General features: G+C 65.7%; 3 protein-coding genes across 13 annotated transcripts; 2 read left to right on the forward strand and 1 right to left on the reverse strand.

Moving 5' to 3' along the window:
* Positions 1–1,366: 1,366 nt before the first annotated feature.
* Positions 1,367–7,294, forward strand: LOC105485892 (meteorin, glial cell differentiation regulator). 2 transcript variants are annotated; one of them, XM_011748481.2, is made up of 4 exons: positions 1,367–1,643; positions 1,838–2,238; positions 3,180–3,239; positions 3,318–7,291. In XM_011748481.2, exons 1-4 carry the CDS (start codon positions 1,417–1,419, stop codon positions 3,632–3,634), a joined length of 1,005 nt encoding a protein of 334 aa, XP_011746783.2. In that variant the 5' UTR covers positions 1,367–1,416; the 3' UTR covers positions 3,635–7,291. The 2 variants fall into 2 exon arrangements, with proteins under 2 accessions (XP_011746783.2, XP_070939911.1); XM_071083810.1 differs by lacking the exon at positions 3,180–3,239 and having other exon boundaries at positions 1,378–1,643; positions 3,318–7,294.
* A 146-nt stretch (positions 7,295–7,440) lies between these two features.
* Positions 7,441–8,849, forward strand: ANTKMT (adenine nucleotide translocase lysine methyltransferase). Of its 2 annotated transcripts, XM_011748473.3 has the most exons (5): positions 7,441–7,739; positions 7,896–8,000; positions 8,095–8,235; positions 8,378–8,428; positions 8,567–8,849. In XM_011748473.3, the coding sequence occupies exons 1-5, from the start codon at positions 7,578–7,580 to the stop codon at positions 8,765–8,767; spliced, it is 660 nt and encodes a 219-aa protein (XP_011746775.2). In that variant the 5' UTR covers positions 7,441–7,577; the 3' UTR covers positions 8,768–8,849. The 2 variants fall into 2 exon arrangements, with proteins under 2 accessions (XP_011746775.2, XP_011746776.2); XM_011748474.3 differs by lacking the exon at positions 8,378–8,428.
* A 61-nt stretch (positions 8,850–8,910) lies between these two features.
* On the reverse strand, positions 8,911–13,226 carry LOC105485889 (coiled-coil domain containing 78). 9 transcript variants are annotated; one of them, XM_071083806.1, is made up of 14 exons: positions 12,590–13,226; positions 12,236–12,370; positions 12,064–12,150; positions 11,681–11,848; positions 11,500–11,562; positions 11,326–11,387; positions 11,162–11,240; positions 10,932–11,057; positions 10,574–10,761; positions 10,360–10,459; positions 10,094–10,173; positions 9,355–9,421; positions 9,182–9,282; positions 8,911–9,044 (listed from the first exon to the last, which is right to left on the reverse strand). In XM_071083806.1, exons 1-14 carry the CDS (start codon positions 12,890–12,892, stop codon positions 8,933–8,935), a joined length of 1,671 nt encoding a protein of 556 aa, XP_070939907.1. In that variant the 5' UTR covers positions 12,893–13,226; the 3' UTR covers positions 8,911–8,932. The 9 variants fall into 9 exon arrangements, with proteins under 9 accessions (XP_070939907.1, XP_070939906.1, XP_070939905.1 ...); XM_071083805.1 differs by having other exon boundaries at positions 11,326–11,414; positions 11,506–11,562; positions 11,714–11,893; XM_071083804.1 differs by having other exon boundaries at positions 10,881–11,057; positions 11,326–11,414; positions 11,506–11,562; positions 11,714–11,893.
* Positions 13,227–13,250: the final 24 nt, after the last annotated feature.

Consider the following 13,250-nt stretch of genomic DNA (forward strand, 5'->3'; position numbering starts at 1 on the left):
ATTCCCCTCCCCAGCCCCTGCTCCACTTTCTGTCCTTGTGACCGTGGCTACTGTAAGGTGACTCACAGAAGTGGAATCCAACAGGGTTTGTCCTTTTGTCTCTGGCTTATTTTGCTCAGCATATAAGCCTCCAGGCTCATCCAGGCTGTAGCGGGTGTCAAAGGGCCAGAATTTCATTCCTTTTTATGGCTTAATAATGAATCCACCGCCAGGGGGCGCGGTGGCTCACCCTTGTAATCCCAATACTTTGGGAAGCCAAGGCGGGCGGATCACCTGAGTTCGGGAGTTCAAGACCAGCCTGACCAACATGGAGACACCTCCTCTCTACTAAAAATACAAAATTAGCCAGACGTGGTGGCACATACCTGTAATCCCAGCTACTCGGGAGGCTGAGGTAGGAGAATCGCTGGAACCCAGGAGGGGAGTTTGCAGTGAGCCAAGATTGCGCCATTGCACTCCAGCCTCGGCAAAGACCAAAACTCTATCTCAAAAAAAAAAAAAAACCACAAAAAACAAAAAAATAGACCCGCTGCACTTGCTTGTCCACTCAGCTGCAGACAGGCATTTGGGTGCCTCACCTTTTGGGGATTATGATGGCAACTTCTGACCTGCACCTCGCCCAGAGAAAGCGGCTGGCCGAGCCCAGTAGGCGCCTGCAGGGGTGCCCATGGCTGCTCCATTCACGCCCCTCCAGGAGCCCCGTCTGGCCCGGGGTCAGTCCTCCGGCAACCATGGGGTGCTGCTAGGTCTGAGGAAAGGCGCCTAACCCTGTGGGCTGCGCGCTTCACAGCAAGACCCCCTCCTGCAGACAGCCTTACCAAAACCCGAGGCCTGGCCCAGCTCCAAAGCGCAGCCCCGAGGCCAGGCCCTCCCCAGCTCTGGAGTCATGACCCCTCTCCTCTGGGGCACCACCTGCCTCTGGGAGGGGTCAGCAGGACCGGGCCGAGGGATGTGGCCAACAGGCTCAGGTCCCAGTGTTAGGAAGAACCAGGCCCGGCCGCCCGATCAGGAGGCAAGGCGGAGCCACCAGGTGGGCCACCATCCCTGCCCCTGAGGTTTCAGTGGACATCAAAACCCTGGCTCCATCTAGGGCTCCAGGACTCCGATCTGGACGGCGCAGGGGGCGAGGCCAGGGTGAAGGCGCGGCGAAGGGGCGACGCACAGCATGGGCTGGGCAAGGAGCCTCCCTCCCGCGCCGAGGACCCCCACAATCCCCGAGGTGCTGGGACCGTGGGACCGTCCTCCCGCGGCGCCGGGGCTCCGGCCCCGCCCCCGCTCCGCCTCGCCCCCGCTATTGGCGGAAAGTTCCGGGCCGCGCCGCGATTGGCCGGGGCGCCGCAGGCCCCGCCCCCTTCCCGACCCTCTCCAAGGCGGCCAGGGCGCCCCGGCTGCGCGGCGGGCGGAGCGGCCGCAGGCATGGGGGCTTCGCCGGGGCCGGGCGGCCGGCGCGCCGGGCTGCTCCCGCCGCCGCCCGGACCCGCGCCCCGCCGGGGCAGCGGTAGTGGGAGCCCCAACTACCCGGACGCCGCCCGCCGCGCCATGGGGTTCCCGGCCCCGGCGCTGCTCTGCGCGCTGTGCTGCGGCCTCCTCGCCCCGGCCGCCCGCGCCGGCTACTCCGAGGAGCGCTGCAGCTGGAGGGGCAGGTACGGCCCGGGCGGGGGGCTGTCCCCGCACTTGGGACGGGGTGCGCTGCGGCCCAGACCCCCCAGGCGCCCCTCGGAGCGCGCAGAGCGCTTGTCCAGTTTCCCCCTCCGCGAGGCGGCCCCGGGAGGCTGCGGGGGCTGCGCCGGGCCGGGACTCACCCCCGCCTCAGCGCCCCGTCCCGTCCTGTCCCCAGCGGCCTCACCCAGGAGCCCGGCAGCGTGGGGCAGCTGGCCCTGGCCTGTGCGGAGGGCGCGGTTGAGTGGCTGTACCCGGCTGGGGCGCTGCGCCTGACCCTGGGCGGCCCCGACCCCAGCGCGCGGCCCAGCATCGCCTGTCTGCGGCCGGTGCGACCCTTCGCGGGCGCCCAGGTCTTCGCGGAGCGCGCAGGGGGCGCCCTGGAGCTGCTGCTGGCCGAAGGCCCGGGCCCGGCAGGGGGCCGCTGCGTGCGCTGGGGTCCCCGCGAGCGCCGGGCCCTCTTCCTGCAGGCCACGCCACACCGGGACATCAGCCGCCGCGTGGCCGCCTTCCGCTTTGAGCTGCGCGAGGACGGGCGCCCCGAGCTGCCCCCGCAGGCCCACGGTCTCGGCGTAGACGGTGAGTGGCGGTCTGGGTGAGACGGGGTGGGAGTTCCGAAGTGTCACCCTGCCTGGGCTTGGCGGGAATGTGCCTTGTCGGCCCCACTGCAGAGGGAAAAAGTGAGCTCCAAGGGTTGAATGGACTTGTCAAAGGCCACACAGCCAGGGACTGCCCGGGAAGGATGGCCTTCCCGCCCTCCCTCCCCGATTCATCTCGGGAAGGAACTGGCAGGAGCAGAGTGGAAGAAAGGGGAGACCGAGCAGGGCAACCCTGGGGCTCTGGTCCCTGAAGGGTTAGGGGAGGGGATGGTGGGGGCAGAATCAAAGCCTCGGGCCAAAGCTGTCCGGGGCTCCCTGGCCCAGCAGTGACCTCTCTCCCCTCCCCCAGCCCAACCAACAAAAGTCCAGTGTGCAGCCCGGTCACCATGGAGACGCCACCCGCCTCCCTGCAGGGCACCAGGCCCAGCTCTTGGCTCTCCTGGAGCTTGGCACCTGACCCTGAAAGGGATGGGCTCTCACTATTCTGCCCCCTGGCCCTGGGCCAGGGACCCCAGACCACCCTTCCTCTGCCCCCACCTCCTATCACCCTAGCTGGGCTGCTGCTCTTCAGGCCCCAGATTCGGGAAAGTAGAGGGGTCCCAGATGCTAGGGTGCGTCTTCAGACGGGGGTGCAGAAGGGCAGCCCAGGACAGCTGATCGCTAGGCACGGCCCCCAGGCCCATGTCTGTGCCCATTCCTGCCTTGGAGATGCCTGCAGGTGTGTTTCCTGAGTACAGGTATCGCCCAGGGCATGCACACTTGCCTTGTGGCTCCCTGGGACCCCCAGGTGCCATCAGGCCCTGAGCGCGGGCTCTGCTCATTTGCCCACTGCCTCCTGCCGCCTGTGCAAACAAGGGATGGGGCCTAAGGTGCTGCTGGGAGAGGGCAGGGTCTGTCCTCACCACCCCCTCTGCATGCCAGGTGCCTGCAGGCCCTGCAGCGATGCTGAGCTGCTCCTGGCCGCATGCACCAGCGACTTCGGTGAGTGTCCCCACCATGGGGGGAGCTTGGAGCCTGCCTTCCCCTGAATGCCCACCCCAGCCACATGCCTCCCCGCAGTAATTCACGGGATCATCCATGCGGTTGCCCATGACGTGGACCTGCAGGAGTCTGTCATCACCGTGATGGCTGCCCGTGTCCTCCGCCAGACACTGCCGCTGTTCGGGAGGCGGGGATCCGGGGAGGAGGGGCTGACCTCCATTCGTACCCCACTGCGCTGTGGCGTCCGCCCAGGCCCAGGCACCTTCCTCTTCATGGGCTGGAGCCGCTTCGGGGAGGCCTGGCTGGGCTGTGCCCCACGATTCCAGGAGTTCCGCCGTGTCTACGAGGCTGCCCGCACTGCCCACCTCCACCCCTGTGAGGTGGCGCTGCACTGAGGGGCCAGATGCTGGGAGGGGCTGGTAGGAGGGAGGGTGGGGGGCCCACTGCTTTGGAGGTGATGGGGACTATCAATAAGAACTTTGTTCACACAAGCTGCTATGGACCTGGTCTGCTGTGTCCAGCCCAGCGTTGGGCCTGCCTTGCAGCTGTGAGGACGGCTCCAATTCCTGCCTCTGGCGGGAGAATGACACTCAGGGGAATGGTATCTTGTTCAAGACCATTTGGCAACTGAGAGGGAGAGCAAATGTGAGGAGGAGCTACACCCACATTCTGGGGAGGGGCTGCCGCTGGGTGGGGGCACATGGGGACCTGCACTCAGGCAAGCTTCTGCTCTGCTGCACCCACCAGCCCCGTCCTTGCCTGTGCCCTAGCCCGCTACCCTGGCTGGCTCCCACTTGCCTCCCATGCCAGGTGCTTCTGGGGCTCAGCAGGAGAAGAAAGGGGCAGAGGAGCATAGGGTCCTTCGGGTATGGTGGGGGCAGGCGGGCACACAGTGCTCCGGCTCTGAGCCAGGCCTGTGAGGGAAGGGGCTGCCGTCTGGCAGGGTGCCGACTTCCCCCGTGGCCGCTGTGAGCCCGCAGAGTCATCCTTGGCCCCGTCCCGCCCTTGGGGAAGAATGGGCCCCTCTGTCCGCAGGCCCCTTCGACGTGCTGAGCATCCAGACGTGGCGAGGAGCCCGTAGGGTGTGGGGTCCCCTCTGCAGGGTCCTGCTTGTTGCCTGTTTCCGGCAGGCAGGGTGCACAATGGGTTCTCTAAGGACCGTTTCCCGCCACTGGCCCCATTGTCACTGTCTCCGCCTTCCTCCTCAGCCTTTCAGCCACATAAAGGGCCAGTGAGGTTTGGGACAGCCACAGCCCAAGGTCCCGAGGCTAAAAGCCCCTGGGTGGGGGTGTTCCAGGCCCCCTGGCCCTGTGCGAGCTGCCTTCTCTCACCCCAATCCCTCGGATCCTGGGAAAGAGACAGTCACAGCTGAAGGGCCAGGGGACCCCTGGGCTGAGGCCCAGAAATGGCTTTCCGTTCTCACCTGGGCCAGGGGTGGGGGTGGAGGCCAGAGGCCCTGCCCAGGCAGACGCAGCCCCCAGCTTTCAAGGGGGAAACTGAGACTGTGTGAGGGACACAGCTGTGCAGAGCCCACAAACACGGTCCTTTCTCCAGGTGGGCGGATATAGATGCCTGATAAGTGCCATGCTCTCTGTGGACACCTGGGGGGTCACCTCCAGCGCCGTACTGGGACTTCCATGGGGCAGGCTGTCTGAAAGTTGCACGTGCAAGTTACCCCTTCACACAGATCGCCTGCCTGCCACAGGGCTGACGAGGACAGGCGTCATGCACTGCGGGGGGTCCTCTCACCTTCTGCCCCTCCTCAGGTTCCTTGCTGCTTCTCTCCTCTCCCCAGAGTCCCAACTGGCATGCTGAGGGCTCAGACACAGGACCGCTCCTCTGGGGCAGCCAGCCTCCAATAACCCCTGAACAACCTCCACTTTTCCATCTCCAACCCTGAGCACTTCCTGGGACCCACAGCCTTACATCCACCTGCCCCCAGCCCAAACATCCACAAAGAGTAGAGGAGGAGGTAGCCCGTGTGCCCTCCCGCACCGCCTCCTCCACTCCTGTCTTGGGGAGGCTTTCCCATGGGCCGAGCAACCCCCTCACCTTTGGCACCTGCCCTGCTTCTCTGGCCAGCTTTCTACAACCTCCCCTTTTTGGCCACACCCAAGTCCACCTGTTCACAAATAGCCGGGGTGGGCCCTGGCCACACCCTGGCCTCTACCCACCTATCCCAGGAAGTGCCTGAGCCCTGCACCTACAGACCCTCCCAGAGAAAGCCCTGGCTTTGCAACCAGCCATCTTCTCATGAGACACAGGCAGACGCAGGGCCACAGGAGCACCATGGTGCCCCAGTGGGTCTTGGAGCATTAGGCCAGGGGCTTCATGCCTGCCCTGGGGAAGGGTGGCCAAAGTGGCATGGGAGATAGGGAGATGGTGTGGGTGAGCACATGGGCAGGAGCTACAGGAGCCTGGGGCCTGTGGATCACAGACACCTCCAGGCAAGTGCCAATTCACACAGGCACAGGTGGCTGGGGGTTGCCCAAAGACCAAGAAGCAGAGTGCCTGGTGTGGACGTGAGAGGAGTGGGAAGGCCAGGCGTGGGGCTCACGCCTGCAATCCCAGCACTTTGGGAGGCCGAGGCGGGCGGACCATGAGGTCAGGAGATGGAGACTATCCTGGCCAACATGGTGAAACCCAGTCTCTAATAAAACACAAAAAATTGGCCGGGCGTGGTGGCATGCACCTGTAATCCCAGCTACTCAGATGGCTGAGGCAGAGGAATCACTTGAACCTGGGAGGCAGAAGTTGCAGTGAGACAAGATTGCGCCACTGCACACCAACCTGGGCGACAGAGTGAGACTCAGTCTCAAAAAAAAAAAAAAAAAGAAAAAAAGAAAAAGAAAAAAAGATGAGTGGGGAGTGCACACTAGAGCCAGTTAGGTACATTCATCCAATAAGCTTTTCCCCAGTGCTTCCTAGGTAACTGCTCTAGGTGCAGGAAACAATGCAGGCAGCAGGACAGGAATGGGCTGTCAGCTCCCCCTAGAGCTCAGTGTACACCCTTCCTTTCCTGGGAGGGCTGTTCCAGGCCCCCAGGGGACAGGACACACTGCGCTGGGTAGGGCTGGTGCCAACATGTGGGTAGGGCTGGTGCCAACATGTGGGCAGGCCTGTGAGACACTCTGCATTTGGGGGCTGTGGTCTGGGGAATACCCATGTCTGGAAGCAGCCTCTCTCCCTGCAAGGGCTCCCGACCCCAGCCACGGATACTTAAGAGCCAGGCCAGGGCGCGCACAGGCAATCGCCGACATCCGTGGCTGTCCAGCCCTACCCTGGGTGTGGAGGTCGTGGCCCAGCTGCCTGACCCAGAGCTCGGCTCTTCCATTTGCACCTCCCACCCCCGGCTTCACAAGGTCACCTCCAGGAACTCGGTCTTTTTGTGTGTTGTTTTCTGGAGAAGGAAGGTGATCTCCCAACTCCCGGGGCTGTCTGCCTCCCCTGCAGCTGGGCAGGCGCCAGAGGCCCCCCACCTGTGACATCCGGCTTTCCTCCCACCACACTAGCCTGAGAGCCAGCATCTGTTTTCTTGGGCTTGCTCAAGCTCTCCTCCGTGTCAGCCCCTCCTCCATGCCCTTCTCCCTCAGACCCCAGCCCCCAGCCCCCCATCCCTTTCCCGCCCACTGGGGTTCATTGCTCAGGCTGCAGGAGGGAACTGGAAGGACGTCCTCCAGGGGTCTGGCTGGCGCTGGGTGTCCGAGTCAGTTGAGCGCCCCCCACCAGTCTCCCCGAGGCAGTCATGGGTGTGCTGCCGCCTGGACGATGTCTCATCCCGGGGAGCGGTTTTCCCACCGGCTCCCTGGGCTCCAGCTGCCCCACGCGAGCCCCCGTTTGCTTCTGGGGCCAGGATCGCCCCTCTTTCAAGGCAGGCTTCCCTTCCTTCCACGCCAAAGACGCGCAGCCACGTTTCCCTGGGCCTCTAGCCCGTGAGATCGCCGGGTGTATCCCGACTCCCGCCGGGACGTGCGCTCCCCCAGGGCAGGGCCTGCCTGTCCCCTTCAGCGGGTCGCCAGCAGCCAGCACAGGCCGCAGACAGCGGTCCGCAGAGCGGACCAAGGAAGCCGACCCTGGCAGGCTTGGAGCGGAACAGGGCGGGGCAGAGCCCGCGATGCTGCCGCTCGCCGGAACCCGCGGGAGGGCAGCCGGGCCGGGCGGAGCGCACCGCGCGACGGACCGACCGCGCCGGCTCTGCCGGCCACTTCCGGTGTCGCGCGGCGGCTCCCGGCAGGAGGGGAAGGGCAAACCGCCAGCTCCAGGCCAGGGTGCGAAGGCCGCGGACCCGAGCCGGGAACGACCTTGGGCGGACGACCCTGAGCCGCGCGTCCCGCAGCCATGGAGCAGGACGACCCGGCCGAGGCGCTGACGGAGCTACGGGAGCGGCGGCTGGGCGCGCTGGAGCTGCTGCAGGCTGCGGCCGGCTCGGGCTTCGCGGCCTACGCGGTGTGGGCGCTGCTGCTCCAGCCCGGCTTCCGGCGCGTGCCGCTGCGGCTGCAGGTGCGGGGCGGGACCAGGCCGGGGGCGGGGCCCGGTAGGGGAGCGCCGCTGCCGCTCAGGGTCTCAAGGTCTGGGCGGGGCCGGGGTGAGCTCCGCCCCACGTCGAGTGGTTCGGGCCAGGAGCGGCCAGTGGACTCCCGCCGCCTCCCGGTCCAGGTGCCCTACGTTGGCGCGAGCGCGCGGCAGGTGGAGCACGTGTTGTCGCTGCTGCGAGGCCGCCCCGGAAAAACGGTGGATTTGGGCTCTGGCGACGGCAGGATCGTAAGTGCCCGTGTCTGGGTCTTTGCTGCCCCACACCCCCTACCTGCCGGCGGGCGCCCCTGCCCCCTGGTTCCCACACTCTCGGTGCCCACAGGTGCTGGCGGCCCACAGGTGCGGCCTCCGCCCAGCCGTGGGCTACGAGCTGAACCCGTGGCTGGTGGCGCTGGCGCGGCTGCACGCCTGGAGGGCCGGCTGTGCCGGCAGCGTCTGCTATCGCCGCAAGGATCTCTGGAAGGTAACCTGGGGAGCCCTGGCCACCCGCTGACAGCCCAGGGTGCGGCTGACACCTGCCAGGGCTGGGGGCCGGGACTCGGAAGCTGCCGTTACCCCGTGCCCACCAGGCCTGTCCCCCGCTGGGGCAACTCCTCTTCCGGCAGGTGAGCCTGAGGGACTGCCGCAACGTGTCTGTGTTCCTGGCCCCTAGCGTGGTAGGTCTGGGGTTGCCAGCCCTGCTGGGAAGTTCCAGCCACACCCCAGGGTGTTTGCTGCTCTGAGGCCTGGGCCCGCCGGGTGGGTGCAAGGCTTGGGGGCCCCGCCCCCCCCAACTCTGCTGCTCTCTCCCTCAGCTCCCACTGCTGGAGGACAAGCTGAGAGCAGAGCTGCCTGCCGGGGCCCGCGTGGTGTCTGGGCGCTTCCCGCTCCCCACCTGGCAGCCTGTGGCCGTGGCTGGCGAGGGCCTAGACCGAGTCTGGGCCTACGATGTTCCTGGGGGTGGGCAGGCTGGGGAGGCCGTCTCCTCGTGGATACCCATCCAGGCTGCCCCCTGACCTAGTTCTGCCTCCGTCCTGGGGGCCCTTGTTTCTCAGGCCAGCTTAGTGTTCAAATACGATAAAGACTCTGTGGGTTGTATCCCGACTCATGTTTTGTGGGAAACGGGGTGGGAGGGCTCCATGCTGGCTGTGATGGGCTCTGCTCTGGTCCTGGGAGACGGGCTAGTGGCTGCCGGTCCTTGGATGCTGGAGCTTGGCTGGAGGCACAGCCCCCACTTTCCAGGGGTTCCCTGAACCTGCCAGCTTCCTCAGCCTCAGGATTTCTTGCTTGTACCTGCTCAGAGGGACCATGCTTAAGTGACCTGCCCATCTGTGGATGGGTCTGCCTCTAGTGCCTGAGGCAGCCGTCATCCTCCATTCCGGCCAGACCAGGGTCCTGGGGTCACACCGTGCTCCCTCTCGAGAGCCCACCTGCCCAGGTGCTGGTCCACGTACTCCTGTAGCTCAGAAAGTTGCTCTTCAGCCACCGTGGCCCGGACCAGCAGCTGTGCCCGCTCCCGTTCCAGCTCTGCCTGCCATGGGGGTATAAACCATGAGCTGGGGCACGGTGTGAGGAGGGGCCTAGGCCAGCCCTTGCCTCCTACCTGGGTGCTGCGGGAGAAGTCCCGGAGCTTCTGGTGGATCTGGGCCCAGGACGCAGCGTCCAGGCCCCTGTGAGGGGAGAGGAAAGGAGGAGTGGTTTCAGACCTGTGACGGTGCTGAGTCAGGTTCCCAGAGCCGGGAGGGGACACCTGGGAGTGAGTGAGGGAGGCGTTGGCCCCCCATGCTCCTGTGGCCCAGCCTAGGCCTTGGAGCCATCCGTGTGTGGGGGCAGCCTGGGCCCAAGGGGTCTGCTGGCTGCTCAGGGAGGGCTAAACCACAAGGCTGGCCCAGACAGTGACCCCAGTGTCAACAGGGATGCCACCCCCACACGGGTGTGCCCTAAACCCTGGGAGATGGTCCTTGGGGAGCCCTGCCCATTGTACAGCTGCGAACATGGAGGCCCAGTGGCAAGGGCTGGCCAGGTCACCAGGCACCCTGCTCCCACCCCGCCCCCGTGTCCTCCAGGTCTCAGCGGAAACCTCCCTCAGGTGTGCTCTCTCTGATCCTCTGTGTTTAAGGCCAGCTCCACCTGCAGCAGCTCCTCTTCCCTCTCCTGTGATTATCAGTGTCCCCGGGACCCATGGAGGGACCCCAGTGTGGGGACGTGCCACTGAGTGTGTTGCTGTGACCAGACTCTGCCTGGCAGGGGCTTGGTGGAGCAACTGGGAGCCCCAGGGTGCAGGTGTTGCACTCTCTGCCCATCCCCCCACAAGTCTCCCTCACACCCATGAGGGCACTCACTGTGGCTCTGATGTTCCCCCCTGGGAGGCTCCACCGGGTCCCTTCTGTGGGGATGAGAGCAGTGCCTCAGGCCCGCCGTGCTGTACAGGTTTGTGGTGGGGACATCTCAGTTGGCTGAACAAGGCAAGCCCCTCAGAAGCCTGGGGCTGAGCTCTCTTTTGAGCCCAGGATGAGGCCTGGGGCAAGTTCTGGGGCCAAGGCCAGTGTGGGTCAGCGGGTGGGTGGGGGACACCTGGGCCTGGAGCTTCTGGGGTCTCTAGCCTCACCTGGTCCTCCCGATGGCTGAAGTCAGTGACCAGGGGCACGGGCAATGGTTCCAGGTCCAAGCTGGCTGTGCCAAAAATAGCTTGGGGGTTCCCAGGTGCCCTGTCAGCGTAGACCAGTGTCTGTCTTGGGCCACTCCTGCTGCACACCAAGCCTTTGAGACACAGGCTTAAAGACCCACAGATGCCTGATGCCTCCCACCCCAGCGGGGCCCACCTGTAGGCAGCCAACAGCTCCTCATGCCTGCGGCTCAGATCCACCAGCCGCTTGTGGTAGGTGCGGGCAGCCCGGGCCAGCTGCTGCTCACGGCTTCGGTGCGCTGCCCGGATGTCCTCCAGAGTGGCCTCCAGGAATGTCCGGAGGGCCGTGGTGGCTGGCGCCTGGCCTGCACTGTCTGTGTGCTCCTGGAGGTGGCGGGCTGTGTCCACGTGGGGCCCACCGCCCATCTTTCCAACCATCCCCCCACCCCAGCAGGCTGAGTAGTGTGGGTGCCCCGGGGTCTCCCTGAAGCTATCCAACACACCCAGGCCAGGCTTGGGCTCCCCAGGCCGCAGGGTGCTCCTGCAGGGCTCACCACCGCCTCCCGAGCGCAGCGCTGCAGCCGCAGGACGTACTCATCCTTCAGCTTCTTGAGCTGCAGCTGCAGCCGAGCGTTCTCGGCCTCTGCCTGTCGGAGCTGGCCTCGGCAGCTGCACAGCACCTGGGGTGGAGGCAGCCCTCATCCTGTGCCCTTGGAGTGGACCCCGGCTGAGTTTTGGGGGCCCCCACCCTCCAGGTCTCCAAGCAGGCAGGGCAGGGCCTCACCACAGCCTGTGTGGCCAGTTGCTGTCCAGCTGCTCTGGCCTCCTCTCGGGCTCCCTGCAGCTGCCGGCCCAGGGCTTCCCTGAGGACACAGAGGTGAGGCTCAGGCCCACGGTGAGGGGTTCTCTCTGCTCCGGGATGGGGCCCCAGGTGAGACAGCCACTCACACACGAGTCTCCAGTGCCTGCTGCCGGGCCTCCTGACGCTCCAGCGCCCACTTCACTTGTTTCTGCAGTTGCTCCTGGCCTCCCAGCAGCTGTGGGGTATATAGGGCTGGCTAGACGAGACCCTAGGTTTGGAGTCCCAGGTGCTGCCCTCTCCCCTGAGCTAGGTGGCTACACACTCACGCCATTCCCCAGCCTCTGCTGCTCATTCTCAGGGTTCATGGCGTTCTTAGGCTGCACCTGAATGGAACGGAGGGCAGGGAGGGCTAAGGGGTGGGTGAGCCCCAGTCTCGGTGAGGCCCCTGCTGAGGCTTCCCTCTGGCCTCTCCCAGCCAGGCCCTCTGTGTGCTCATGTGACCTGGAGTCTACAGTCATCAGAGTGTCCAGGCACCTGGGCTTTGTGTCTTAGCTCTTGGGCTGGTGCCCGGCGGTGCATGGGGTCAGCCTCCACTGGGACCGCACAGCCCTGGCTGGTGTGATCTCCATGCAGCTCCAGCTCCAGCACCCGGCTCTCCAGTCGAAGGATCTGTAGGACAACTGGCATGAGCGGGTACACCTGCCTGCGGGCCACCTGGGGGAGGTGAACATTCACCTGGTGCACGCTCAGGGACACGCAGCACTCACAGGGCAGGCCAAGACCTACAGATGCCATGTGCGTGTGCACACCCGTGCAGGGCACGTGTCCTGGGCCTGCACCCGTCTGTCCCCCATGCACTGAGGCTGGCTCACACGGCTGCTCACCTCACTCTTCAGCTGAAAGATTTCAGCCTCATGCTGCTCCTGTAGGCGGTGGGTTGTGATCTGAATGTCGACCAGCTCCTTGGAGATCTGTGGGTGGCCAGGTGAGAGGTGGCATCTGTGGAGCCCTGCTGGCACCCTCCCTCCTCACAGCACCCTGGGGCCCCACACCCACCTGCAGCTGCTGCTCCTCACTGAGCACCAGATCTGGTGGGACCTCTGCTTCCAGGCTGGTGGCCCACGCTGTGGTGCCCCACGCTGTGGTGCCCCCAGGAGCTCCTGGCAGCCAGTCCTTGGCTCGTAGCACAACCTAGGGAGGCACCGCCACCCATTCCCCAAGTGGGTCCCTGGAGCGGTGGCCCCACTCCCATGCAGTCACTGACCCCCTCTCCCTGCCTGGCTGAGCAGCAAAAGTTCCTCCCTTGGCTGAGATTAGACCCAGGGTGCAGGCACCTGCACCCTCCTGGCCCCTGGGGGAAAGGGCAGACTCCAGCCCCGTGGCAGGAGTGGTGCGTCCCAGAGGACTCACGTTGTCCACCCGCCGAGGGGGAGGTCCAGGCCTGGGGCCTGTGGTGGCTGCGTGCTCCATAGGCAAGGGGACCCTGGCCAGCTCCGAGCCCGGTGCCGCCTCCACGCTTGGCCTCCCTATGGCGGCTGCTGCCACAAGCACTGCTGCGTGCGTTGCCAAGGCCTCTGTTGGTTCCAGGTGACTCCCAGGGCCCCGCCCACAGTGGCAGGCCAGACCTGTGGTTGTGGAGGAGGAAGGACAGCTCTTCTTCTCCGTGCCTCCGTTTCCCCATCTGGGGAATGCGGCCCAGCGCCCCCTGCACATTCCCTGTGCAGATGGAACCAGGTGCGTGAAAGCACCCAGCCTGGACGCTGCGGACAAGCACGCAGAATGGAGCAGCAGCCCGCCCGCAGGATGCCCTGAGCTACACTCGCTGGACACCTTCTGTGTACCTAGCAGTGCTGGCTGAGCCCCGGACGGGGAGGTATGTCTCTGCACCTCCGGCCTGAGAAGCGGGGCGCGCAGGTCCCAATCAGGGGCCAGAGAACTCGGAAACGACTGGCTCAGCCGGGGCGTTCCGGAGGGCTTTCTGGAGGAGGTGCCAGCGCCGGGCGCGGCGGGGTCGGAGCGCGAGCGCGGCGCCCCACCGGGCACGCGCACCCCCGGCGGCGGGCCTTGTGGT

This window comes from Macaca nemestrina, chromosome 18 (assembly GCF_043159975.1).
Source record: "Macaca nemestrina isolate mMacNem1 chromosome 18, mMacNem.hap1, whole genome shotgun sequence".
Classification (NCBI taxonomy): domain Eukaryota; kingdom Metazoa; phylum Chordata; class Mammalia; order Primates; family Cercopithecidae; genus Macaca; species Macaca nemestrina.